Here is a 26,519-nt window from a genome sequence, read left to right as displayed (position 1 = left end):
ATGTACACATCTTTATTGAACTATATACGTCTTGAATACACTGAATAAACAGGAATTTACAACAATTACATATTCAAGATGTCTCTTACTTGGATCCAAAGTATATGTGATTCCATAACAGCTAGTTATATTCTGCAGTGACTTGGAAGAAACTAGCTAAGGATCACATAGCAAGATATAAGCTTTAGCACATATCTGGAAGAATTATACCATGCAAGGTTGCAGATAACTTTGGTGTTGACTCAGTAAAAGCCAATGGCAGTCCACAAACAAAAGCTGCTCACAGTACACACAAAGGAGCAATCGCAATAGTGCGTGATGTAAAGAGTATGGCTGCTGTGATATTGACCAAATGTGAGCATCATATGTCCAACTGTCTTGTACATATACTACTTCAGTCGACTTGCTGAAAATAGCCTGTCATATGAAAGACTCTTGCATGTTGAATATTATCTGTGGATTTCCAGCAAAAGAAGTCTGGATTTGTGAGGGATAGACTCTAGAAAAGTACTGCAAACACACTGCACCATGTGTTCATTTGTTCCCATCCAAATCATATAGAACATGTAAATGATGTTTCTTTATTTAAAAATGCATTTGTTTTTGCACAAATTAATTTTTTTGCTGTTTGGTCTACCAATATTTGAAAGTAAGGCTACAAATTCCAAAAATGTCAATTTTTGAAGGCACTTTCCTTTTTAGAATATGTTAAAAATGTCATGTTAGATAATTAAGTGTCTGGGAGTGTTTCTAAAGTATAATTTTGTATATCAATTTTCTAGAAATAGGGAGAAATACATCATTTGATTCTATACATCTTCAGACAGAAATACTATGTATGTCTGAAGGATATATGCTGTTTAAACTGAGCGTGCCTTATAAGTGAGTCTATACCTCATTAGAGAGGGCTCACTATCATCAGTTCCACTTCAAGAAATTACAAATCCTAAAAGACAATGCATATATAATATAATCATATCTGAAACACTCAAACATCTCTTAATATCTTCTCCTAGACTTGGATGCTTCACAGTGGCACAATTGAATGCAGTGTTATTATGAAAGAATTTCAATGGTGCAGTAGGCCTCCATTCCAGAACAGATCTTAGTTAGGAACAGTCTAAACTGTGAGTAAAGGACCACACAAGCATGAGTTTTGGCCAACGATTGTATTGCCTGAAATTGGTTTTCACATTTATCCTGATTCATGCCAACCATACAAACATAGTATTTCCAGCTGTGTAGGTGTACATATGCCTCTGAATGTATTTTTTACAATTATTTCTGGGTGGTGATATTGTGATGGCGAGTTCTGTGAGATTCAGTGCAGCCACATCAGTTTGTACAACAGTCAGTCAAGTCATGATTATTGTAGCCTTTTCTTAACAGCCATCAGGCAACAATTATCCCTCACACTAAACATTTCTTTCGCTTAAATCAGTGCTCTCGCTTAGAAGAATTGCTTTGGTGGATATGATGATCTATTGCCATAAAAAAACAACATCGGATTAGCTCTTGCAATTATTCAGAATTCTCTCCAAAATGAACTTTTTTTGTCAGTGTTTATAGGTAACAAAGATAACCCCACAGGTTCATCCTGAGCAAATGCCTTTTATCTGACAGAAAGAGAAAATCTGGCTTCAGAAGTTGTGTTGAGTGTAAAAGTCCTTCACATGAATGGCAGGAAGAGAAGCCTGGATGGCCGACCGAGAAAGGCGTCAGCCTCTGAAGAACTGCCCAAAGTGAAATGTGCTTGTACATCAGATATTGCTTTGCTATGTGTGTGAGTACCATTTCTGAAACTATACATATGTACAGAGCTTGCAAATTTACACAATATATCCATGCACATCTCCCTTCTTACGTAGTCTCTCTCTCACACACACACACACACAATGCCATTGGGATATTACAGAGCTACGTGAAAGCAGCTGGAAAGCGAGAGGCAACTGAACAGACGTCATTTCAAGCCCACATCAGTCACTTTCAGATTCCTTTTACATGAACAAGATGAACCTCAAATAATACTGACTATGTTTCATACAAAAAAGGCTGCCCCTTTATCTCACTGCACAAGAGAAACAAACCCATTTTATCCATATTGAAAGCTTCAGGAATTTACCTTGTATTGGCTCAGAATAACATCTCTTGTCAGTTACAAAAAAAACATCAATACCTTTCCAAATCAAATGCAAAATGGACTGCTCAATATGTATATTAAAAAAGACTGAAGGATTTCAGTTTTTTTTTTGTGCTGCTGGCTGCATTCATTCATTCGGTCTGTGTATAGGGTCCAGTTGTCTGGGACCTAGTGTTATTTTAGTGTATGAAAGCCTTAGGTTCACTGCAAATCTTGGGAAGGTTCTGGTTCAAAGGACTGGTTATTGCGTCGTTCAACAGTTATTGCAATACAGAACAGGACGGAAGGGGAGGGGAGGGGAGGCTATCCCCACAACTGCCATTGGCCAGTTTATGAGCCCTTCCATGACAATGCTTTCAAATGCAGAACTCCTGATGAAAGCTTACATTACTAGTACAGCCACTTTCACCACTGGAAGAAAGACTATCCAAATAAAAAAAGGAAAAAATTCCAAATATCTACACCTGTTAAGGATTCCTAAAGAAGTAACAATTATTCTTTTTCTGTTTAAAAAATAAGAACACAACATCATCAATGATATGACTAACAAAAATGATATCCTTATTTTTTCAAAAAATACATAATCGATAAAGAGGTTCCTCTCATTGCACAGTATTCTGTTCTGTTCTGCAAAAAAACATTCTAAAGGCTATTTACAACGTACCAGTCTGCCACCATAGAACACCGCCATGCACTTTCACATTTCCCTCGTTGACATACACATACGTACACACACACACACGCACGCAGACACACACAAACTAATCACGTCATCGAATGGGGTCACAACTCGCACCAAACTAAACACAGGTTCAAGGGACTCCATAGAATTGCTAGAATCGTCAGTCACTGAAAATGACCACCTGTATATAAAACTGTCTAAAAACATAAGGAAGTTACAAATAAGAACAGTATCTTTCTCTATCAAGTAGTAATCAAGGGGGTCTTGGACAACAGTGTTGAGCACTGATATCAAGGGCAGCTCAGGGACAACAACAGTATTGAAGCTTTTTGACTTTGGTTTCTTTTAATCGGTTGATCTGTTATTAGACCAATAGGGGGTCGGTTGGACACAAACCTATCCTGCTGACTCCAGGCATAGTGCACATGGGTTGGTACGTCCTGAGACAGAACATCCCCCTCCACAAGTTACACCACCTGAAGTGATCACAGACAGGGCCGGAACAGAATACTAGGAACAGGCCCCGACCCCTCTACTGCTCCCGGCTAAACAGTCCTCAGCTGACTCCCTGTACCGCTAAAGATTCTGGACGCTGACGCAGGCTATTGCTGTGGGTGCTATGAAGTGCATGGCGTAAGCTCAACAGATAGACACCTGCAAGTACTGTTGGAGTCAGCACAGCGAAGACAGCCAACTTCACAGCAATTCTTTGCTGGGGGTGTGTGTGTGTGTGTGTGTGTCTATAGATAGACCATGCGCTGCATTTAAACCGACTCCAAAACGACGAACCAAAAGGAAAGAAAACAAATGGTGAACAGAGTGAGTAAAATCCAATAATCCAGAAAACAATGCAGGCGATAAGTACATACTGTGAGACAGACCAACAGAGTTCTGTTGAGCTTTACATAGAAAGTGATGTAAAATTGTAAACTTGGCAGGTAGATGACAAAACAGAAAGATTCTATTACAAAATAGCATCCAGGTGGTGCTGTGCAAGACGCAGGTGCACTCTGGCCCAGGAGGGGTGGTGGGGGGTGGGGGTGTAAATGACTGTCAAACCAGCAAAAGGACAGTGGAAGACTGATATGAGGTGTCCCCCAGCTTCATCTTAATACAAAATGACATTCAACAGCACCTACTCTCAGATTTCAGTGCCCATATGATACACAAAATGTTTGTTCCTTCATTATAATAATTACTGATTATAGGGAAAAAATACATACTCTATTGTCAGAGATATTGCTAAATACTTTGTGTGATTTGTTCTTTGTGGTTAATCTAAACAACCTTTTTCCCTCTAAATTCTAGTGTTCATATCTGGGCCTGTAAAATTTGTGATGACAGAATTTATGATGCGAGAACTGTAACGTCGAGAACTTTAACGTTTGAAGGAGTTGTAAAAGTCCTTCCTTGTCCAACAATGTCCAGACAAATGGACAGCAATGACAGCCTGACTGGAGTGGTAAACCTCGGTTAGGAAAAGAAGTGCATATTATATTAAAGAAAAAGAAAAATCAATGTCAGCATTTCAAATGTAAACATCTAGTGACCCCGTCCACACTAAAATGCCACAGGACCAGATAATTAGTCAGAAAATCAAAAAAAAAAAAAAAAAAAACAACAAAAAAAAAAATAAAAGATACAAAGTTAAATTAGAATCCCTTCATCACATCACACGTGGAAATGTCTCAGCTCGTCCTTTCCACACGGGCGTCCCATCTCTGACCAGCTCCCCACGCTCAGAAGAGCAGACTCTGCCGCCGAGATATGCTGTTCACTGCAGGGGAGAGAGGGATGAAAGAGAGAGAGAGGGGAGGAAGAACACTAAAATTAGCATCGCAAACTACTTTACTGTGAATAGTCATCCACATTATGGTATTCCATATCACCATCATCAATCATAGGCATCAGCACAACAGTCATCATCATCTCTTCTGCATTGCATGTCATCAACCTTGGCATACAGCACATCACAGGGCAAGAAGGGGGGGGGGGGGTACCATCACTATATCACAACCAATCACATTATCAGGAGAGGCCAGGGAGCAGACAGACATATGGACCCGTAAGCCCTGTGATATGAGAGAGTGGGAGCGAGAGAGCAAGAGCAAGAGAGAGCAAGAGCGAGAGAGTGTTGACCAGATTGTGCCCTTTCGAGAGCTGTGATCGCAGATGGCCGCTGCAGCTCACACTTCAGTCGTCAAGGCCAGAACGTTCCGGAACCGGGGCGTTATGTGCGTCACCGGCCCCAGCTACTGCTGTAAACCTCTGCTCTGCGCTCACCCTCCAGGACCAGGGCATTACAGTACATTTATTGTCCAGAAGGGGGCACAATAGTGCTCCTTCCTTTCAAGGGGCATCAGCACAATATACACGAAGCAGTGCTGGGCCATATGTTCTATCTATATACAGTAGAAGATAATAATTAAATGTAAACAGATGTGGCCCATGTTAACAGACAGACAGACAGCAGAGCAGAGCAATACAAGAGTGGCTACACTGCGAGTGATGTCATTTAATCTGAGTAAGTGCATGTGTCTGTACAGGACAGTGTTGGTGCAAGCATGTGGGTGTAGTGCTTATTCCTCATCTTCTCTACAATATGGTGTAGAGTGGCTGACTCAGCAAAGTAAGAGTGAGTGTGTGTGTGTGTGTGTGTGTGTGTGTGTGTGTGTGTGTGTGTGTGAGGGGGGGGGGTAGATGAGATGGGGTTTTCTGTTACAGGGTGACTCACTGCCACACTGCATTCCATTACCCTGTCACACACACAGGCTCAGAAATCCATGGGAGATGTGTGCCAAATCGGCCATTTTCCAACACGTTTTCCATGTATTCACAAGTACGCATTTTAAATGCACAGCGCTGACTGAAAAGTAAAAAGAGTCCTCTCTGTTACAAGAGTATTACAAAATGACCATCTGTCCCACGGTTAATTTCTCGTTCTTCCATATGTAAGTATCTGAAGCTCCTTTCATAATTGAGTGCCAGATCTACTGTATTAGCGCTGGGTTACGCTGCGGGTTTCTGGCCTTGCGGTGACCTCCCACAGGGTGGGTTTAGTCACAAAGACCTGGCAACCCTCATGTGGAAACACGACATGGAGCTGAGCTGAGCTTAGCGCTGCACGTCCGGCCAGGGACAGCATATGGTGGGCCTTTTTTGTTTGTTTGGCTTTGTTTCTAAGCATCACTGCTTTAGTTTCATCACAATCATGTCGACCAGCTAATAACAGCCTCGCTCCTTCCCTGGTATCACATCACTAGTGTGAGGTCATCTAAAGCTAGAACACAAGGGCTCATATGGAGGGAGATATGCGTCCTCCCACTGTATGGAATAGCAATTTTGCCGAGGTCAAATTACTTTTAGACGAACACTATACAGATAGATTAATTTCCTGGACACCTCTTATAAATTCAGTACAGATGCTGATCTTCATATCAGATAGATCACATGTTAAAGCATGCCACATGTGTCTTCACACCAAAGGGGGGAATAAGTCCAAAGCATTACACAGACTCCATATCATTTTCTTCTGATGCACAACCTGTGGTTTTATCAACACATAGATTCTACACTACAGATTTTCCAGACACACTTTCTGTTGATCTAAAAAGGTACAGCAAGCCACTTGTGGCCATGGCTTCTCTAACATGAACAGTTCTAGCAATGAAAATGCATGACCTCCCTCTGCTGCCACATCCATTTGCATAAACCCATCTACTGTGCAATGATGACATCCAAATGCATGTGCCGCCAGTGATTCGACCATTAGGCCTGGACTCTGTGCCCTCCCCGCCTGCGGAGTTGAGTAATGCAGAGCACTGTTAGAATGCGCCTCCGTTATAGCTATTGATCGGCAGTGTGGGCCTGGGGGGCATCATATCTTAAGCAGTATTACAGGGGGGCCGGGAGGAAGTGTGTGTGTGTGTGTGTGTGTGTGTGTGTGTGTGTGTGTGTGAGAGAGAGAGAAAGAGTGCATTCTGAGCCTCTGCAGCAACACTGGCTCATCTGTGGTTTCTAGTCCTTATTGGTTCCCTTTTTGCATAATCCATAATGGTGCACAATTTGGCAAGTAAAGATGAGTGCTATATGACTGATTTCTGAGCATCAGTCAATCTTATTTTGACACAATACACTTCAGTTTCAGTTTCAATTCAGTTTGTTTAAATAAAATGGTTATGTTGGTCACCATTATTTCTGATATGTCTATGCTGCATAAGGTGTGTATGCTGTTGTTAACATGCATTAACATTGCAAAATGCACACAACTGAATAACTGTAATATTCTGTACTCAAAGGAATGTCAGTCCCTCAAACTGACAGAGCCAAGTAGTGTGTGTAAAAAAGACACAAGTTGTGCGGGTGAACAGTTTCAGTTCCAAACATTTTGAGAGTGCTTCAACAAACCAAAAATCAAATCAATCAATATCTAACTCTTTACCGTCTGACATCCTAAGAAAATGGCTCTAGAATTTACACATTGATCTAGTTCTGCAGGCATGATACATAGACAGCCTGTCCTAATACCTCAGCAGTGCTCCATTTTGGGGACTTGTGTTTACATTTTTTTCAGACTCAAAATGTAAACTGTGTCAACACCTCACACAATCAACAACACTCACAGAATCCACAAGACTCTTTTCCGCAGTCCTTCTGATTTCCATCACTATTACACGGCTAGGAGCATTCAGATCTTTAGCAATGTAAGAATTTGCCCAAGTCTCAGCTATGAGGGTGAGATGCTGCCCACTCCAACTGATGCCGACTTAAAGACTCAAAGAGAGTCGAATACTATGGAGAGGCAACAGTCTGCTCATCCCAACATCTAAACACACAAACACGCTCTGAGAAGTGTGTGCATGTGTTTCGTGGATTTCTGCTAGCCGACAGAGCAAGGCTGTGTGCTTGTTAGTGTGAGGCGCCGCCACATGTTCCTGTTTTCCAGCTCAGCCTAGCACACAGCTGATGTTCAGGAGGCCTCTCCTTCACGCCTCGCTTGTTGGAAATGGAAAATAAATAAATAAACTAATAAATAAACAAACAAGCAAGCAAGCATATGCCTGAAGACTGATGCCAATGCACACACACATATACATATACACATACATATACACACACACACAATTCATATTCCCAGCAGTAAACGTGCCGTGGGACTCTGCAGGGGGTGGAATGGACCGCACATCATAAGACAACAACAGAGGAACACCTTGAGTGTGGGCGGCATACTGTATTTACATGGCACACACACACACACACACACACACACACACACACACACACACACACACACACACACACACACACACACACACACACACACACACACACACACACACACACACACACACACACACACACACACACAGTGTGGAACATATTCCTTACTTGTAAATACACCGTATGTTCCCCTTTGGGGGAAAGGGAGGGGGATGGCCAATCCATAACATTGTAACATTGCATTGCAGGAGCAGACATGACATCGAGGGGGGGCAAGGGGGAGGGAGGGGGCAAGGACAGTTAGAAGGAGAAAGGGGTGGTGGGTCGCCTCCTTGTGAACACAAGTCAGTGACGCTTTAAGTACCTAAGGAGTGCCGGAACCTTATGCATCTCTGTAAGAGCTCTGAAACATAGTGACGTGACGGAAGTTATGGCGTGCGCCTAGAACACGAGAAAAGCATTCACAACAGCAAAAATAAACTATTAGCCTGATCTCTCCACCAAACCCAGTCACAGACAATAAGCAAAACAACCACACTCAATCCCACTTGTGACCCCACGCGACCATCTCAGGAAAACAATGGATATGATGAGGTTCAGGGACAGAACATAAACAAACCGGTGTGTATGAACATGCTATGAGAACAAATTAAACCAGTGTGTAAAGATATGTTATGAGAACAAATTAAACCAATGTGTAAAGATATGTTATGAGAACAAATTAAACCAGTGTGTATAAACATGCTATGAGAACAAATTGAACCAGTGTGTATAGATATGTTATGAGAACAAATTGAACCAGTGTGTATAGATATGTTAGGGGAACAAATTGAACCAGTGTGTATAGATATGTTAGGGGAAGAAATCAAAGTGAGGGGGGAGACAGCAGGCAAAAAAGTGGGGGTGAAATATGATGCAGAGGGCGGGGCAGGCGGTGGAGTTAAAGCCGTTGATCAGAGGGACCGTGCGGATGATTGGAGATCGGGTCCTTATTAAACATTCATGGAGATGCTCTCGACTTAATTAATGACACTGAGCACAACCACTCATCTAACCGCACAGCCTCTCAGGGGGATGAGATGGCAGAGGAAGGGGAGAGAGAGAGAAAGAAAGAAAGAGAGAGAGAGGAGGATGAGATGAACGCGCTCTTTTAAGTACCCCGTTTTATTCTCCACTAGCTCAACAGCACTTCTCTCATTCCATCGGTATGATGGCAAGATTTATACATAAATAACCGATCGCATAGAAAAACACATGCAATTAAGTTCAAGGCATGCAGTTAAGTACTAGGCAAGAAAGGGCGCTTTGCTAGTATTACAAATTCACACATATTTTATGATTGAACAAACATTTACAGTTGTCACTTAAAAAGGGCATAATATTTACACATTTACAAAAGTATGACAACGATGCTTACACAAGTGAATTTATTTCCTAACCGTACAACTGCATGTCAGAGGTATTTTTAAGACCGAATGATAGATAGCAGGAGTTCACAAAGTAAGCATATTTTTAAAAGGCACACATCCATCACTCACACACTCCCCAGCCCAGAGGTCAGTGTGACCCTACGGAGTGAATCATATGTATGTCCAGAGGGATGTTCTAGACTGGAGACTGCTGTGTAAAGAACTCAAACAAAGGCCTCACCTGAGTCTGACAGGGAGTTGGTTCGCATTCCTGGCTCCTTCTCCAGCTGAATGTCTTGAAGTGCAAATATAGATGTAGCTGTGGAGTGAACAGGCATATTATCAGCCAGGAACTTGGATCAAAAGGCACAAAGACATCCATGTAATAGCACAAAGGCAGCGTATACAGAGCATGCAGACAGTCAGTGGGAGTAGGACGCATTATATAGAGACGATGTAGTGAGGAGGATTTACCCAATCACTGATGCTTTTGTTACTGCAGAGAGTGGGAGTAATATATCTGTGTGTGTATGTGTGTGTCTGTCTGTCTGTCTGCAAGCCTGTGTGTGTGTGAGAGAGAAGTTTTTAGAAGTCACAAAGTCAAAGTCATTTCAGTCGTGTTAAGTCAGGTCAGACATGATGGAGAGAGCTGGATGTATCAGTGTTATCAGACAGATCTGTGAGAAGACTGATAGGGACAGCAAATGATTAGAAATCCGAAAGGCATAGATAAGCACCAGTATGAATGTGCATGCTTTGAAAACACACACACACACACACACACACACACACACAGCATATGTGCAAGTGCCTTGGTGTATGTGTTGGTGTTAGGAGTGCGAGTGTGTAAACCTACAGTCAGGCAGTGTGATCACTCGGTTTCCCAGGCTGTGGAAGTACGGCTGCCTCATGGCCTCCTCAGCAGAGATGCGCTTCCTCCCCTCAAACTGTGGACAGCACAAACACACACACACACACACACACACAGCGCGCTCAAGCTCAAATTTCTATACCAACACACACATCACACTAATTTGCTTACAAACACAAATACCCATAGGGTGTGTGTGTGTGTGTGTGTGTGTGTGTGTGTGTGTGTGTGTGTGTGTGTGTGTGTGGTAAACATGGTGTTGGCTATTTGGCTATTGAGCTCCTCACCTGCAGCAGCTTGGATAAAAGATCCACTCCTTCATTGCACAGTCTGAAAAACAACACAGAACAGAGAATAAAAACAGAGTTACAAAGGCAGAAAGATATTACTTTGAGTCAGAGACATGCTAAGCTACTTTTGTAGATCCAACCAGCCAGCGATGCTGAAATGAAGCTAGGCCAGAAGGCACATACCTCTGTGCCAAACAAAATCCCACCTTAATAATCTGAAAACACCTACTACTATTTGGCCGTCATTTCTGGAGCATATTTTACCCTACTACTGACAAAATGCTAATGTTCATAAACCATCTGCCATCTCAGTAAGCTGGAGGCAACACTCAGAAACCATCTGCTTTATCAGTGAGTGAGTATCAGGGTGACACACACACCTCTGATAGTAGTATTTATTGTTGTAGTATTTATTGTTACCTAAGGTCTCCTTTGCATAGTAATATTTATTGTTATTTCAGGTCTCCTGTGGCTTGAAAGTTATTCCTCATTTTGTAAGTGACGTTGGATAAAAGCGTCTGCTAAATGACTCAATATAAATGTAAATGTAAAAACACAGACGACTGAGCTTTAGAGAGGCGTGGTCACCTGGGCGTGTGGTTGTGAAGACAGTCGGCACGGTAACGGGGGTAATTATACGAGATGAACTCTTCATTGGAGGTGATTCCAGGCCAAGTCTCCTCCGTGGGCGTACCTGAGACAGGTGGAGAAGCCATTAGAGGGGGGAAGGGTAAAGGAGAGCGCTCAGACTCCGCCAAGAAAGGGATAGGAGAGAGAGAGAGAGAGAGAGAGAGAGAGAGAGAGAGAGAGAGAGAGAGAGAGAGAGAGAGAGAGAGAGAGAGAGAGAGAGAGAGAGAGAGAGAGAGAGAGAGAGAGAGAGAGAGAGAGAGAGAGAGAGAGAGAGAGAGAGAGACGGGATAGAAACTGCCAGACAGAAAGCAAATAGAGGAAAGAGGGGAGCATTCAGAAAGGAAAGGAGAGGAGGGAGCAGACGAGGTTAGAACCTGAACAGACAAGGAATGGGAAAGAAAGAGTAAATCAGAAGTGATGACAGGGTAGGGAGCGAAAGAGGAAAAGAGAAATGAAAGAGAAAGAGAAAGAAAAGCAGCAAAGTCCAGAGCACCTATGTCTCCAGGAGAGAGTAGGAGTGGGGAGGAGGTGGCGGCGGCTGTCTGGGTGGTTGGGGCAGCTGCAGATAAGAGGGCATACCTAGCAGTTTGAAGATAAAGTGCAGCTCCTCCTCCACCGTGGAGCCTGGAAACAGCGGCCGGCCCGTGGACATCTCATAGAAAATACAGCCCACACCCCTAGACACACACACAAAAGCACACACACTGTCAATATACCTGCAAAACACCAGTACACACATGCACGCACACAATCATGCACACACACACACCTCTTCCAGTCAATGCCTATGCCTTTAAACTCACACCATCTAACACACCCTTCTTCCAAACAAGTATCTCCTTACACACACACACACACACACACTCTCTCCAACCCACCAGCCTAAACACAGGGGGAAACCTTTTTTCTTAAAGCCATCTTCGTACACAGATCTCACACATGAAAGTAGTTTCTAGAGCAGCACTGCTATTTGGTGTGTGTGTGTTTATATGTGTTTGAGTTGTGAGTCTTACCACATGTCTATCTGGGTTGAGTAGTCGGTGCTCCCCAGCAGGATGTCTGGCGGACGGTACCACAGAGTCACCACCTCATTGGAGTAGGTCTTGGTGGGAATGGACTTGGCCCGCGCCAGGCCTGCAACAGTCCGCAAAGACCCCCACATTAGACACAGAGATCTCACACACACACACACACACACACACACACACACGAGTCCAAAGCTCTCCTGCAGCCCATAATTAAAACCCGACCGTCACATCCAAAGACAGCCTCGACCCAAAAAACAGAGTCGACCCGAAAAACACAACTCGTGTGATGAGAGCTTTAGATGGTGTCTAGTCTGCACAAGACCAAAACACTAAGCAAATCAGGGATAAGAGAACTGCTAACACTACACTTTTTAAATGTAGAAAACCACACGCTCACTTTAGAATACTGAGAACGAGAAACTGAATGTAGAACACAGTACAATACTGCTCAGCAACTCAATAACTCATAGAATAAATGTTCTATGATTCTGGAATAGTGTATAACATTACAGACATTCACTACATGTATCTGTATGTATGTATGTATGTAAGTACGCATGTATCTATGCATGAGGGCACTGGACAGGAAAGGGTTTCCTCTGACCACTAATGAGGACATGGACACATGGGGTGGAGGCGTGAGAAGAGAGCCGTGGTGACAGCAGTTGCTAGGCTGCCGCTGTGTGTGTGTGTGTGTGTGTGTGTGTGTGTGTGTGCGCGCGCAAGTGAGTGAAAGTGTGTGTGAGCAGGGCGGTACTGACCAAAGTCAGCCAGCTTCAGCTCCCCGCGCTCGTTGATGAGCAGGTTCTGGGGTTTGAGGTCTCGGTGGAGGACTTTACGCCTGTGGCAGTAGTTCAGCCCACGCAGGAGCTGGAAGAGGAAGAGCTGCAGAGACAGACACAGAGGGAGGGAGAGAGAGGTAATCATCCACAGGGTCAGGGTCAATCAAGGGTTTAGTGGACCTGAAAGACTGCTCAAAAAGCACGGATTTAAATAACCCAGTGGGGGGGCAACAGCTGGTCTAGATTACCTTCACATTGTGCATGTGGATGCAGTTACCACAGTCATCCAGATACTGCTTCAGGTCCTTGTCCTGGGAGGAGGGGAGGCAATGGACAGAGAGAATAAATGACAGGAAGAAAAGAAAGAGCAAGAAAGAAAGACAGTTTGTTCATCAGTCAAAATGGAGGACTAGACATCATCTGCTGGATCCTGATGGCTGAATTATGCAAGCAGCTGCCAGTGTGCATTTGAGTATGTGTGTGTGTGTGTGTGTGTGTGTGTGTGAGTGTGGGTGTTCAAGTGCGTAAGAGTGTGTGTGTGTGTGTGTGTGTGTCCCTGTTGGGCCACATTAGTGTCCGATGTTCTCAGACCCCTGTCTGTGTCTGTGTCTGTGTCTGTGTGTGTGTGTGTGTGTGTGTGTGTGTGTGTGTGTGTGTGTCTGTGTCTGTGTGTCTGTGTGTCTGTGTGTGTCTGTGTGTGTGTGTGTGTCTGTGTGTGTGTGTGTGTGTGTGTGTGTGTGCGTGTGTGTGTGTGTGTGTGTGACTGACTGACTCACCAGGTACTCAAACACCAGCGTCAGGGACTTCTGAGTGTGGATGATGTCATGCAGAGTCACTATGTTGGCGTGTTTGAGGTCCTTCAGAAGAGACACTAGAGTGGACAGACAGACAGTAGAGAGGGAGACAGAGACAGAGAGAGAGAGAGAGAGAGAGAGAGAGGAGAGTGAGTGAAATGGACAGACACAAAGGAAAGAGCGAAAGTCAAAGTGAGACTTAGTGCACAGTAAAAAGGACAGCAACCTTCCTCAGCTCCAAGGTTGTTATCTGAACGACTGCCCACCACTCTTGGGACAGGGGGCCTGCTTTGGTTTCGCTCGGGGACAGGGCTGTGTGTGTGTGTGTGTGTGTGTGTGTGTATTTTTAGCTACAACTCATGCATTAGTTTACACACTGCGGTCAGCGCATCTTTATGATGGTAATGCGAGTGTATCTGACTGCGTGATCAAGTGTGTGTGAGTGTACAGTATATCCTGCACTTTACACAGTCTTTCCAACAAGTTTGCATCTTTTAGTCAATTAAGGTTCTCTTAACTAACGGACAATCCAGGAAATCCAGTGGATAAGATCATTCATTCCAAACTTAATTTCATGTTAAACGATGTAACAAAAGATAAAAGAGTAATTCAAGTAGACAGAATTGACAATAATCCCCAGCAGTGAAGCTCATGGATTCATTTTTTAGTGCATCACGCATAAGTATTATATTACCAAGAATTGTTTGGTGGAATATTGCTGTGTGTGTGTGTGCGCGCAGATCTGTGTGTGTGTGTGCCTCACCCTCTCGGATGGCAGTGCAGGGCGCCCCCTCTTCGTGCTCCAGTCGGATTTCCTTCAGAGCCACCAGGTTATCCGTCAGCTTGCTGCGGCCCTTATACACAGTGGCGTACGTGCCCTGGGTCAATACAAGCACAGATGTTCATATAAAAATGTGAGCACACGCACACGCACACGCACACACACACACACACACACACACACACACTTCCCCTGAGTCTTGAGGTTCAACTACATAAGGTATGAATGGCAGAAAGGTATTCCTTCTGTAATTGACCTCCTCACCTCTCCAAGTTTATCCAGCTTGACGTAGGTCTCCAGCTTCCCGAAGCCAATTTCAGACTGCAAAACAACCAAAAATGTGACCATTATTACAGGAGTGCATGGAAAGCAACTAAACACAAACAAAATACAAATGAAAACCACAGTCCTACTTCAAAACGCATCTGGCCAAACTCATGTGACGATTTACCTAATTTGCGGGGGAGCTATTTTCATGCATTGCTACATTACATAAGTTGCAGAGGAGGGATGCTACCAAAGCTCCAGCACGAGTCCACAAGAAAAGTGTTGTTGCTACATACTGCCCTTACTGCATGCTTACACAACAATGCTATTCACATCGGAGAGGGAAACACTGAACAGGAAACAATGGGAAAAAAAACAAAAAAAAAATGCATATATAAATGCATACAAACAACAAAAGGATGCTTAACCTTTTTATAACGACTGAAAATGTGAGGAAGCCGATGATAACAAAATAATCTCTCCATCAGAGGTTTCAGAGAGCAAGTTGTCCTTATACTTTAAATGGAGACGGGCTGAGTGGCCTAAAAGGGTTTGAGACGGCAGACCCCCCCCCCCCCCACAACACCCTCAGATACACTGTACATTGTTTCCTCAGAGAGAAAATGGTTCCTCTGATTAGGAGGCTTATCGAAGGCTCTTGCCTGTCGGAGTGTAAATGGCTACACGCTGCTGATAAGTGCAAAATGCTGAGAATCCTTCAGCGGCAGGACACCACGGCGATGAAAGAGAACGTACGCGGGACACGCGAGGGATTAGATCAGTACAGGAGCGAAGCACGACAGATTAAAGGAAGAGAAAAACAGCAACGCAGAAAACAAGCCAGAGAGGATAAAAAGACAGAGAGGTGTGAGGAGGGAGGACAGAGAGGGAAATGGGGAAGCAGTGGGGAGGGAACGAGGGAGGTGAAGAAACAGGTGCAGAGGGAGGAGAGGAGGGAAAAAAGAGCACGAAGAGTTCAAAAGGAGGAAGATGAAGTGGATGGTACAGAAGAAAGGCAAAGACAGCAGGAAAATAAATCACAACAAATATGGAGAGTTTGGAGACAAGAGTTTTTCATCAGAGAGGGAGATGAAGAGAGAGTGGTAGGTAGAGCGAGAGAAACACTAGAGAACATGACCGAAAGGCATGTAGAACGAGAGCAGAGGCGTGGGTTCTGTACCAGAGACACTCTTCGGAGCCGTCGGCTCAGGGGCTTGTCAAACAGCGGACTGTTCAGGCTGAACTTCTCCAGGTAGCCATCGGGAAGCCTGATGTCTGCCGGCAACGACAGACGCTTATTTACGTCCTAAAAAACAACAAAAACAACATTGTTACAACGGCACTTAACTTGTTGCAAAAACAGCCCCTCCAGCCTTGGCAGCTGGCACAAGCCTGAGAAGCCGTGCCAACAGACTCATTTTGAAAAGAAGACTCCGCATAGCAGCCGGGAGAAGCCACATGTCTGCTTTCATCTGCTCTCAAGCAGCTAGCTCTGTGTGTGTGTGTGTGTGTGTGTGTGTGTGTGTGTGTGAGAGAGAGAGAGAGAGAGACAGCTGAAGAAGAGCCTTTATGGAAGACAGATATGTGGAGTAACAGTAGGAGACTGATGTCAAGGATGGGTGCATGTTGATGGATGAGAGAGACAGAGAGAGAGAGAGACAGAGGAAGAGCAGCCACAGAGACAGTGGGAAGAAATAAATTAAGATGTAGTAGGTACAGTCTGCTTCTGCTGAAAAATTGTTGATACTTGAGCTCTATGGATCATAAAATTATACTGCTTCCATCCATGCTCCTGAGAGAATGTGTTGATTGGTTTTCAGAGTGCTTGCTTTGAGTCACTTCGTTTCCCATTTACAGACATACATGTAGGACTACATATGGACACCAGAGGTTATTTTGACAGCACACATACAACGGACATCTAGAATGTGTAATGGGTTACAATCACAGACTGCAGCTTTAAAGGAAAAATGAGGGCAAAAAAGGGGGAAAGGGGCACCTCGTTGGAGATTTTGCGGCCCGGTTTCTCCCGGAGCCGGACTCGCACTGGACTGTGCACCTCATCCGATGAGGTGGCCGACACCTGGTCGCTCTCTCCGTCAGAGCCAATCTTCACGTCCTCATGGACGATCTCTGCACACACACACACACACAGAGCCATTTACACACAGACAGACAAAAACACAGTCTAATTATAGCTCACAGTAGCCATCATGCCCCATCTTGCAGAGTCACTAATCCTCTTGCCCTGGAGCCGTAAGTCTGTCAGGTGCCAGTCTGCGACACAGGAAGGGAAACTGCACACAAATCCTTCCTCCTTAAACAGTTCTTCAGGCCTCACTCCCAGTGTTAAACATATCCTATATCCAACCAGAGGCAATGTAGAATAACACATCAAGCGTTTATCTTATTTGATTTAATCTTTTTTAAATGTTACTGTTACATGTTACTTTTAAACCCCATTTGTCCAATTCAGTATCGGTACAGTCTGGGTTACTGGTTTGACTTTTGACCGCTGTGACTGGGCTGATGCGGTGACTCCAGGATGAGGGCTTCCCAGTGAAAAGTACTAGACAGCAGGCTATTTCCCAGAGGTCAGCAGTGGTTAAGAGGCTAGCTCCCCATCTTGTTCACAAACCATTTTTCAGCACAGTACCTTTATCTGATGTCTGCTTAAATCAGGTGCTCTGCTGTCCAACAGGAGCTAGTTTCTCATTTCCCCACTTACACACAACATTACACCTGGTAGCTTTAAAACACGCTCATGGACACACACACACACACACACGTCGGGATCTCTCTGATAGACAATGAAGACATCCTAGCAAACATACACACAAATACAACCTCACTGTTGTGTACACTACCGCTTTCCATATCTATTAGCAGACAGATACACAGACACACACTCCATTTATCCATCTCCACAGGACACACACCCACACCCTCCCCGTGCTTTGGTGCGTGGTCTGTTCTGGATCGCCCCGTGTGTGTGTGTGTGTGTGTGTGTGTGTGTGTGTTGTACCGAGGCGCGTGGCGTGGTTGAGATAGGAGCTGAGGCTGCGGCCCAGGCTGCGCGGCCTGCGCAGGGCGCTGCTGTACGACTGCAGTAGTGAGTGCATGCTGAGGGAGCCGCCGGCCGAGCGCCCGGAGCCCCGCAGGCCGCCAACGCTCCCCCCGCCAACGCCCCCACTGCCAACACCCCCGCCGCCGCCACCGCCACCACCACCACCACTGCCCCGCACTGGCATGGCCTCTGGGAGAGAGAGGGAGGAGGAAGGAGGAGGAGGAGGGCACGCAAGGGAAGAGAGAGGACATGAGGAAGAGAGGGGGATGGGAATGAGGATACGGACGGGGTATGGAGATGGCGAGCCAGGAGCAAGACCAGAGAAAGAGAGGGAGAGGGAGAGGGGGGGTGCATTGAGACCGAGAGAGAAAGGAAGGGGGAGGGGAGGGGAGGAGAGGAGGGAGGAAAAGAAAGAGTGGGAATAAATGGGAGGAAGCGGATATAAAAGAAAAAATGAGTGGATTAAAAGAGAGGACGCGAGGGTGGAGGGACAAAGAGATGGGAGAAGAGGATAGACAGAATGCAAAGGATGGAGATAAATAAAAGAAGGGAATACAGAGCCAAACGGGTAAAGTGAGAGGAGAGAAACAGATTGGCAAAGGCAAGGGGGGACGTTTCAGTAGAATTGTTAGGTATTAGAGTGATTAGAAGGATGAGAGCGGAGGGTATGGGTATGATGTAGAATAAAAAATGGAGGAAGAGGAAGGGAGAGAAAGGAAGGAAGGAGGGAGGGAGGGTTATCAGGGAGGGAAAAAACACACAGAGAAAGCAAGTTCAAAATCAAAAACACACAAACAAGAGAAGAACCAAACCAATTAAATAGGGTAACAGATTATTAGCCACATGCATTTTTTTAATAGAGTAATTAACACTTAGACCAACAGAAGTTCAAAGACGGGGAGAGAAAAAAAGGTTGATTAGCAAGGAACATCTTCACCGTTAATAGTCAGGAATGCCAATAGCAGGGCCTTCGGGAAGGAGAGGACTCCTGCTGCCCGAGGGTGGACGATCAATAACCTAATCACTCTCCAGAGTTCATTATCCTGACCCTGTGAGGCTCTCAATACACCACCAGTGTTGGAGGAAACGTGACGGTACTTCCTTGCCTCCTGTCCACTGCCTCGTGTGCTGTCTGCATAGTCGCACTTGGGAATGGGTGCAGGCTTATAAAAGCTACTCAGCGCATGGACTATGGTATGAGACTGGGCGTATGTCACGTACATGTGGGATAAATCCATAAACCTTTCTCCGCTGACCAGGCTAACATGAATATGCTGGAGCGGTTTTATTGAAGTTTGTTGAGGAGGCGGAATAAAGAAACATGAAGTGATTAGAGAAGAGAGAGAGGTAGTCAGTATCGAGACCGAGGAAGAGGAGGAGGAAGGAGACATGCTTGTAAAACAAAACATGCTTTTAAAGAAATAAATATAAGTAAGCAAGCAGGAAAGATTAGCTTTGCCATCCCTCCACCCTACCCCAAGACGTATGCGCCTGTGTCCAACAGCCAGTAGAATCCTCAGGAAGACCCATCCAGAGCTTTTAAGGTTACTGTATGTATGTATGTGTGCATGTGTGTGTGTGTGTGTGTGTGTGTAGGTACGTGTGTATGTGTGCAAAACTCCTGCCTGAGGGGTACGAACCTAGATTATTGGTATGTTGAACCTAAAGCCAGAGGTACATTCATTTTCAGCAAACATAGGAAAACATTCATGGCAATTGCCTTGTCGCTCATCATTTTTGTTTACAGTGTAAAGCGAACAATTTGAAATGTTCACACCAAACAAAATTATAATTTAGAAGTTCAAAGCAAATCCCGTCTGCCACAAACATTTGCCTCTTTTTGCCAACGTTGAATCTGGCTCCTCTGGCTTTGGGCTCAACATGCTGCTAATCTTGCTCCGTAGCATTCCCACTCTGATGTCTTGTGTGCCCTGCATCACTCAGTCTCAGAGAGGCCCCGGGGTGAACCGCATTACATGAACTGGTGGTTCTTCCTCTTTTACCAGCGGTTCTTCAAAACCCCCTTGCATAAGCATCCGGCTCCTTGACAGAGTGGCTTTCTAGTTCTGCTGCGAGGATAACAGGCCTCTTGGGGAAAGTGCATAATGGAATTCCTGACATCTTCCTTAAGTAGATAGTGCTGTATATAACAGGGCTAAGAACGAAGAAGCTGCTCACTTTCCTCGGGCCAACTGAAATTTATGAGGCCGCAATCAGAGCCTCGTTGAAAATGGAAGGTTAACACAGGGGGAGCGCGTGAGGAATTTATTAACGTCGACATTCAAATAGCTCTCCGGAGACTCCTTCCATCTTCCTCCGCCGCAACTCGCCTTCGCTGGGTCGCGTCTCTGACAGCGAGGCTGACGCCTCGTGGGGGAGGCCGGCGAAACGCAGCAAAGCTCGAGCGTAGGAGGGGCTGTTTCGGCGTAAATGACCGATCCCGCCAGTGACGAATGCCTGACTAAACCCTTTGCGGCTTCGTGAGTGGTAATTGTGCACCTCCCACCCGTCTCTGTAACCCCATCTGCGTTTTTAGTGACGGTCTGGTGGATGTGAAACAACACGGCAGCCATCAAGCTAGGGGTCCAACAAGGTGAAAAGGCAATCAGAGATTCTTCTGTGCCTTTGCCTGCTGAATAACCCAAACAGTTGAACCCCGGCGCTATGCTGCTTGCTGGTGGCATAGCCTACAGCGGTGAAACGCCAAGTGCTAGGTTAGCTCACAATGCCCGCAAGCCTATTTGCAACTGAAGTTTCAGCGCACAGCTTCCAGGCTTCCATGTGTCAGTTCACCGTCTGCGCTCGCGCTTGCACTATGGGTTAGGTGCGTCTCGGCCTACAACTACCATGTGTTAGATAAGCCAAAAAGTACCATGATCAGCCTGCTGATGAATCAAAATGCACAACAATTCATATAACTACAATCATTTAAAACTCATCACACTGGAGCATAACTATGCTGTTTCAAAGTGATGTATGAACATCAGACTGATAGACTGATTGGTTGATCGTTTACTCTTCCAGAAACTATGCAAAACCTTGTTTGTGTCCAGCTCCTAGCTCTGGGTTTTACTGTACCGGAGTCGCTGTGTGCGTTGTCCTGGGAGCTGATGGTCTCGCTCAGGGACTTGTCGCTGCTGTTGCCCCCCCTCAGTGTCAGGGACAGCTGCCGTTTGATCTTCCTCATGCGGTCCATCAGCGGCGGCAGGGGGGGGCGTGATGCAGAGGGAGGAGGGGCAGCCACTGTTCAATCAGCCTGCCTAGCACACACAGGAAAAACAAGAACACAAATAGTTATGCAGCCAATACACACACACACACACACACACACACACACACACACACACACACACACACACACACACACACACACACACACACACACACACACACACACACACACACACACACACACACACACACACACACACACACACACACACACACACACACACACACACACACACACACGACACACACACACACACACGACACACACGACACAGGAGAGTGAAGGGTTGGGCAGAGGCACTTGGAGGAAAAAACAAAAGCCTGAAACCAGAGCTGCGGCTCAGGCAGCCTGCAGTGGACTCCGACAGGGAAAAAAACAAACACTTACTCACTGCACCAGAGATGAGCATACACACCAAAATACACAGATACACACGGGCATCCACAAGAGACACGCAAAGGCACACAGGCACCGACTGCTTCATCCCAGACACGCACACTTGCGCAAACAAAGGCACAAGCGCGCTGATCATTAAAACAGTTCTGTAAGAAAAACACAAAAGCACAAGTTCTTAACGGTGGCTCCCTTGGGACACACAGCAAACTGTGAACCATCATTGCTGACACAAACATGCCATAATACACAGACATCAACCTTTACCCAACCCCGAACATCAGCAGATCAAGAGTGCTTTGATTGAGCTGGTATGGTGACAATCTACAGTAAAAGGCTTTAAAAGTAAACCACCGTATGTGCCCTGTACAGTATGTGGACAACTATCAGCCAGATGGCATTTACGGATATAGCCTATGCCGGTTTAAATCATAAACATGTTCTCCCAATCATCACCAAGAGGGGAAAGAAAAGAGAGGGAGCAAGGAGAGTGTGATAGAGAGATAGAGAGAGAGAGAGAGATAGAGATAGAGAGAGAGGAGTGAGGGGAACAAGAGAGCATGCTATCCAGTGAGTTTGTAGCGCTTGGAGGCATCTTGTCGAGTGACTGATAGCTTTCACAATAAATACATCACTCAGCCAACGGCGCTTACACTCAGCGTGCAGATCAGAGGATTAATGGCTGTGCCCGCTGTCATTTCACATCCTTTTTTTTTTATTATCGTTCTATTCCTACTAATAGACAGAGACCCAATGGAAATAATGACCGCATAATTTTTTTCTGTTACAGAATCAAGGGATTCCTCCTCAGAGTGCCAATGCAGCTCCGCTCCGCTGGCAAATGGGAAGTCGGCAATCAAATTTCTCGATAGCCCAGAATATTATTGCCACAAAACAACTCCCAACATACCAAAGCTGGGGACGAAAGAGGACAACTGGTTAGATAACAGTTCCACAAACAAACCACCAGCCGGTCTGGAAGGGGCCTGGGAGAAACTCGGGGACAGTTCTCCAGACGTGCCAAGCAGCCAGAAGGCTTGTGTTTTCTCCTCTGCAACTAATCACTTGCCTTGGCACATGCAGAACAACCGAAGCCACCCAGAATCCGGTTTCAAATCTGCACTCTCAGACCTCTCCCGCTTAGGGCACTGACCTACTAAAAGTCCCTGTCGAATCTCCCCCTTTTTACTGGACCAATGATGAGGGCTTAGAGCATTTTTAAAAACACTCAGTCAGACAGAGAGAAAAGGGGAAGAGTGCAAGAGACAGAGAGAGAGAGGAAGAGAGAGAGCAGATGATGATATCTGTTGCTCTGATGCTCGAGAGAGGGAAATGAGATCTGTAACACACAAACAGATGCCCACATGCCGACGGCAGCGAGCCACTTCACTGTTGCCACCGCATGAATTCAGACTTGAACTGCACTCTCTCCACTCCTCGCTGATGGAGGACTTGAGTGTTGCGCTACGTTGCGGCCAGGCCCGGGTGCTGCAGTGTATATGAAAGCATCTTTACACTCCAAACCGGTAGACACTCCCTGATATGTATACATCTTCCCTCTGCTGACAATGTATAGGGGAGGGTGGGAGAATAAAGTGACATTAATCCGAGTAAAAGCATCATAAAAAGCAGGCAATGGGGTGCCGCCAGGCTTCTTATTCAGCATTCTGCTGCAGTGTGTGCACTCTGCATCGCCTCTTCCACCTTTCCTGCTCTGTGGGCTTGCCATTACAAAATGCAGCCGTAGGAAACATTTTAGTTTTTTAGTGGGGGCTGGGGGACATATGATCCGCACCCTCATAAAAACAGAAGAGGCGCATCACTTCAGGTTACTGTCAATGCAAACAATCCAGGGGATGACAAGATTAATGTTTCAAATAGTTTGGATTGCTAGGATGGTGCTAGCGGAGTTCGTGCTGCCCCCCTGGCCGAGGGAGCAAGCGGTCAAACAGAGGGGGAAACCTAGACCTGAAACCCAAGAGGACAACCATTTTAAGTGCTGTCCTTTTTTCCTTCTAACTATCTGCTTGGATTCAGGTGGCTTTCTTTCTGTGGACACACACACACACACACACACACAGTTTTAGTTAAGGGCCTTGGAGTCACAAACTGCCCAGTCCACATTCTCATAAACGAATGCAACAGGGAGAGCCTGACTCCTGTGTCCTGTCAACACATCACAGATGCTCTGATAATTAAAGGGTCACCAATCAGTTTGTGGATGAAAGACGTCACGTAAATAAATACAAAATCACGTCTCCAGTATTTTTACCATCAAATTTTCTCAATGACACTGGTGTAATTAAGGTACATGCAAATGTTAGTGACATTAGAGACAGAGAAAAAAACAGCAACGATCACAGCATGGCCTGGACTCAGGCCTTGAGCTGGATTAGTATGCTCAGCCTTTTTCAATAATGTTGCGCGCATTTGCTTTACAAACTGGTTCTCGGGTCTGGATAAAGAGCATGTTACAGTGTAAGCTCACAGCTAAATGGGCATTTGGTTCGGCAAGCTGTGATTATAGGGTTGCTTTGGATAATTGGCAAACACCAGCTGCATTTTGCCACTTTGTCAGATGCATTTCCCTTGTCTGATGTAGCTGTGATGTCTGATGCTCACAGACTTTCATCTAGACCTGCTGCTCGCCAGCAAAAAGCAAGAATTTTTTGCTAAATCCTCATTTTCAGACTCTATGGACACGTCTATCCACAAGAGACATTTCAGGTAGGGTGGATGAGGAATACAATTGAACTAATTATTTTCCTCAACTATACAAAGACTTAACAAAAATTGTCCATGGGTAGTGAATTGTTGTATCGTATTATAGTATGGTAAGTCATACTCCCCCTTGAAGGTGTGCACGTCTCCCTTCTCAGGAGTGTCACCCAGGGTCCTTTGTCAGAGACTGCCAGATCAGAGTGTTCTTTCACCAATTGCACTGGTACATGATGCTCTCGCATCAGGCAAACTATAAAATGTGAATTCCAACACAAGCAGCAGCTTAGAGTTACATAAGCTGGCTGCAGAATTTTTAACCCCAAATGAGCTTCTTGATTGAATGAGGTGGATAAGGGGGGTGGAGATGACCTGTGCTCATTTACTCACAGGTCCACAGTGACTCAATATCTCTTGACTTCTGGGAGGTGACAGACACCTTGCACGTTGATGATCAACCCTAAGCACCACAGAGCAGTTTGACTCGCTTGAAGGAGGTTAGCAGGACTGGTTTACTACAAAAAATCCCTTACATCTCAAATATGTCCATTCTCAGTAGGAAAACTCATACAGATAATAAATCAACAAAAAACACGCCATAAGGCAATCTCACAGATTGGGTGAGGATGCAGAGAGAAAGCAGCTCACAACATCTGTTGGCTCTGGTATTCACAAAAGATGGTGATCGCACTCCTGTGGCATCAGATGGCAATTGGCAAAAGGAATTGTTCAGGTGTTTGAATGGGGAAAGTAATCCCAGAGTAGTTTTGAGAGACTTCTTCAAAATGTAGAGTACCCCTTTTGGATACGGGACATCTTCACCATTAACCTTTGTCTTGCTATGAAACCTTCAGCGTTGACAATATTCACGCGGATGGAAAACCATGTAAAATTCCCAAATTCGACTGAAAGACGGGAGTTACCATAAAAAGTGCTAATCCATTATATCACCGTGACTAGCCTAAATCACTCTGTAAATATTTACCGGTGACGGAGAGACTGGAGGAGCACGGGCACAGCCATCACCAAGTATGAACTTGTATTTTGCATTACACTGTAACGTTATCACTTGCTTTATAAGTAATTGCGTTGTTATTACGTACAAGAAGCGAATTCACTTGGTAATGTTAGCTGTTTAGCTCACAAGTTAATCTTGCGACTTAATCTAGCAAGCTAGCTAACTAACTAGCAGCAGAGCTATAGTTAGCTGTATTACCGACGCGTATGGCCCTTTCGGGTGCACTCGGTCCACTCCATAGCTTGTCAATTGCTTCTAAAATGCATAGGAATGTATAATAATTACTCATGCTACGCCTAACAGATTAACGGACAACCCGTATCCAGCTTATTTCGTTAACCCAGGGCGAAATATAGGGTCTAACGTTATCATCGGAATCCTTATCCCAAACCGAACAAGGCGACATCTGAGGAGATTCCCAAGTCAGAGGTGGTTAGCGAGCTAGCGCGCTGCAATCTTTTGACATCAATGGAGCTAGCAAGACAGTAACGCTGAAGTCTCCGGCTAGTTGGTGAGTCACATTTAATGTTTTATTTCGACCTGACATGAAATGCCTCTAACGCAATACTTCAGACATAGGAAAATGTCCGCCAGCTAATTTACTGGACAGATTTGGCTGATTGCTTACCCTAGGACGCGGGATCCTGTATGCCCTTGTAATCTTAACAATAATATCCCAAAGCCAGTGCGCTCTCCCAGTAGTCCTCGGCCATGATTCTACTGGCGCGGGTGGTGTACCGATTCCCCTCCGTCTGACAGCATGTCCCGGGTCGCGTTCTCCAAAATTGTTAAAACGTTACAGCAGCTGTTCCCTTCTTTGCCAAATCCGGAGTGGAGGGATAGTCAAGCAGCTGCGAATAGACTCAGGAGTCACTCACTCCGACTGATTGGAGAGGTGGAGATAAGTTAATTACGCGTTCGCTGAAACAATGACAAGAGTATACAGTTGCAGACTGCAGATCCAGATATTTGTTTTTAATGTTCCTTCTACTTGCGTTTGGAGAGGTGTAGCTTCCACGTAATCGCTTATTTAAATACATAAACCCCCCACGCCCCCCCTCTTAAACTAAAACGGGCATAAAGTGGACTGACCCAAATTCCATTCAACCAACTCAGACTGTACCAATGATCCCGAATGCTCAGGGGAGTGAGAGAGCAGGTATAAGAACAAAAGTGATGCCTTTCTCTGCCAATCCG

At 45.2% G+C, this 26,519-nt stretch overlaps 1 protein-coding gene across 3 annotated transcripts; it reads right to left on the bottom strand.

The window, feature by feature from the left end:
• cdk16 (cyclin dependent kinase 16) lies at window positions 1-26,296 on the bottom strand. Of its 3 annotated transcripts, XM_076275535.1 has the most exons (17): window positions 25,951-26,296; window positions 21,040-21,221; window positions 17,920-18,150; window positions 16,894-17,027; window positions 16,075-16,200; window positions 14,892-14,948; window positions 14,610-14,724; window positions 13,829-13,923; window positions 13,301-13,363; window positions 13,032-13,155; window positions 12,256-12,376; window positions 11,822-11,919; window positions 11,201-11,306; window positions 10,610-10,652; window positions 10,308-10,398; window positions 9,693-9,770; window positions 1-4,599 (listed from the first exon to the last, which is right to left on the bottom strand). In XM_076275535.1, exons 2-17 carry the CDS (start codon window positions 21,155-21,157, stop codon window positions 4,562-4,564), a joined length of 1,638 nt encoding a protein of 545 aa, XP_076131650.1. In that variant the 5' UTR covers window positions 21,158-21,221; window positions 25,951-26,296; the 3' UTR covers window positions 1-4,561. The 3 variants fall into 3 exon arrangements, with proteins under 3 accessions (XP_076131650.1, XP_076131648.1, XP_076131649.1); XM_076275533.1 differs by lacking the exon at window positions 17,920-18,150; XM_076275534.1 differs by lacking the exon at window positions 17,920-18,150 and having other exon boundaries at window positions 21,040-21,217.
• Between the last annotated feature and the right edge of the window lie 223 nt (window positions 26,297-26,519).

The sequence above is a fragment of the Alosa pseudoharengus genome, unplaced genomic scaffold, assembly GCF_046254945.1.
Source record: "Alosa pseudoharengus isolate Yale_2024_CS ecotype anadromous, Long Island Sound unplaced genomic scaffold, YU_APseudo_1.1 YU_APseudo_1.1_scf_9, whole genome shotgun sequence".
In the NCBI taxonomy this organism is placed as follows: Eukaryota; Metazoa; Chordata; class Actinopteri; order Clupeiformes; family Clupeidae; genus Alosa; species Alosa pseudoharengus.
Note: the sequence above shows the minus strand (reverse complement) of the source record. Positions and strands in the feature narration are given on the sequence as shown.

What these genes read in the sequence shown, in the direction of transcription:
- cdk16 (XM_076275535.1), bottom strand. Translation starts at nt 21,157, where the DNA reads ATGGACCGCATGAGGAAGATCAAACGGCAGCTGTCCCTGACACTGAGG. An exon ending in AGTGATCACACTGCCTGACT is followed by an intron (nt 9,771 to 10,307) that starts GTAGGTTTACAC and finishes TTCACTCCACAG; the next exon opens with CTACATCTATATTTGCACTT. An exon ending in CAACTCCCTGTCAGACTCAG is followed by an intron (nt 4,600 to 9,692) that starts GTGAGGCCTTTG and finishes TCTCCCCTGCAG; the next exon opens with TGAACAGCATATCTCGGCGG.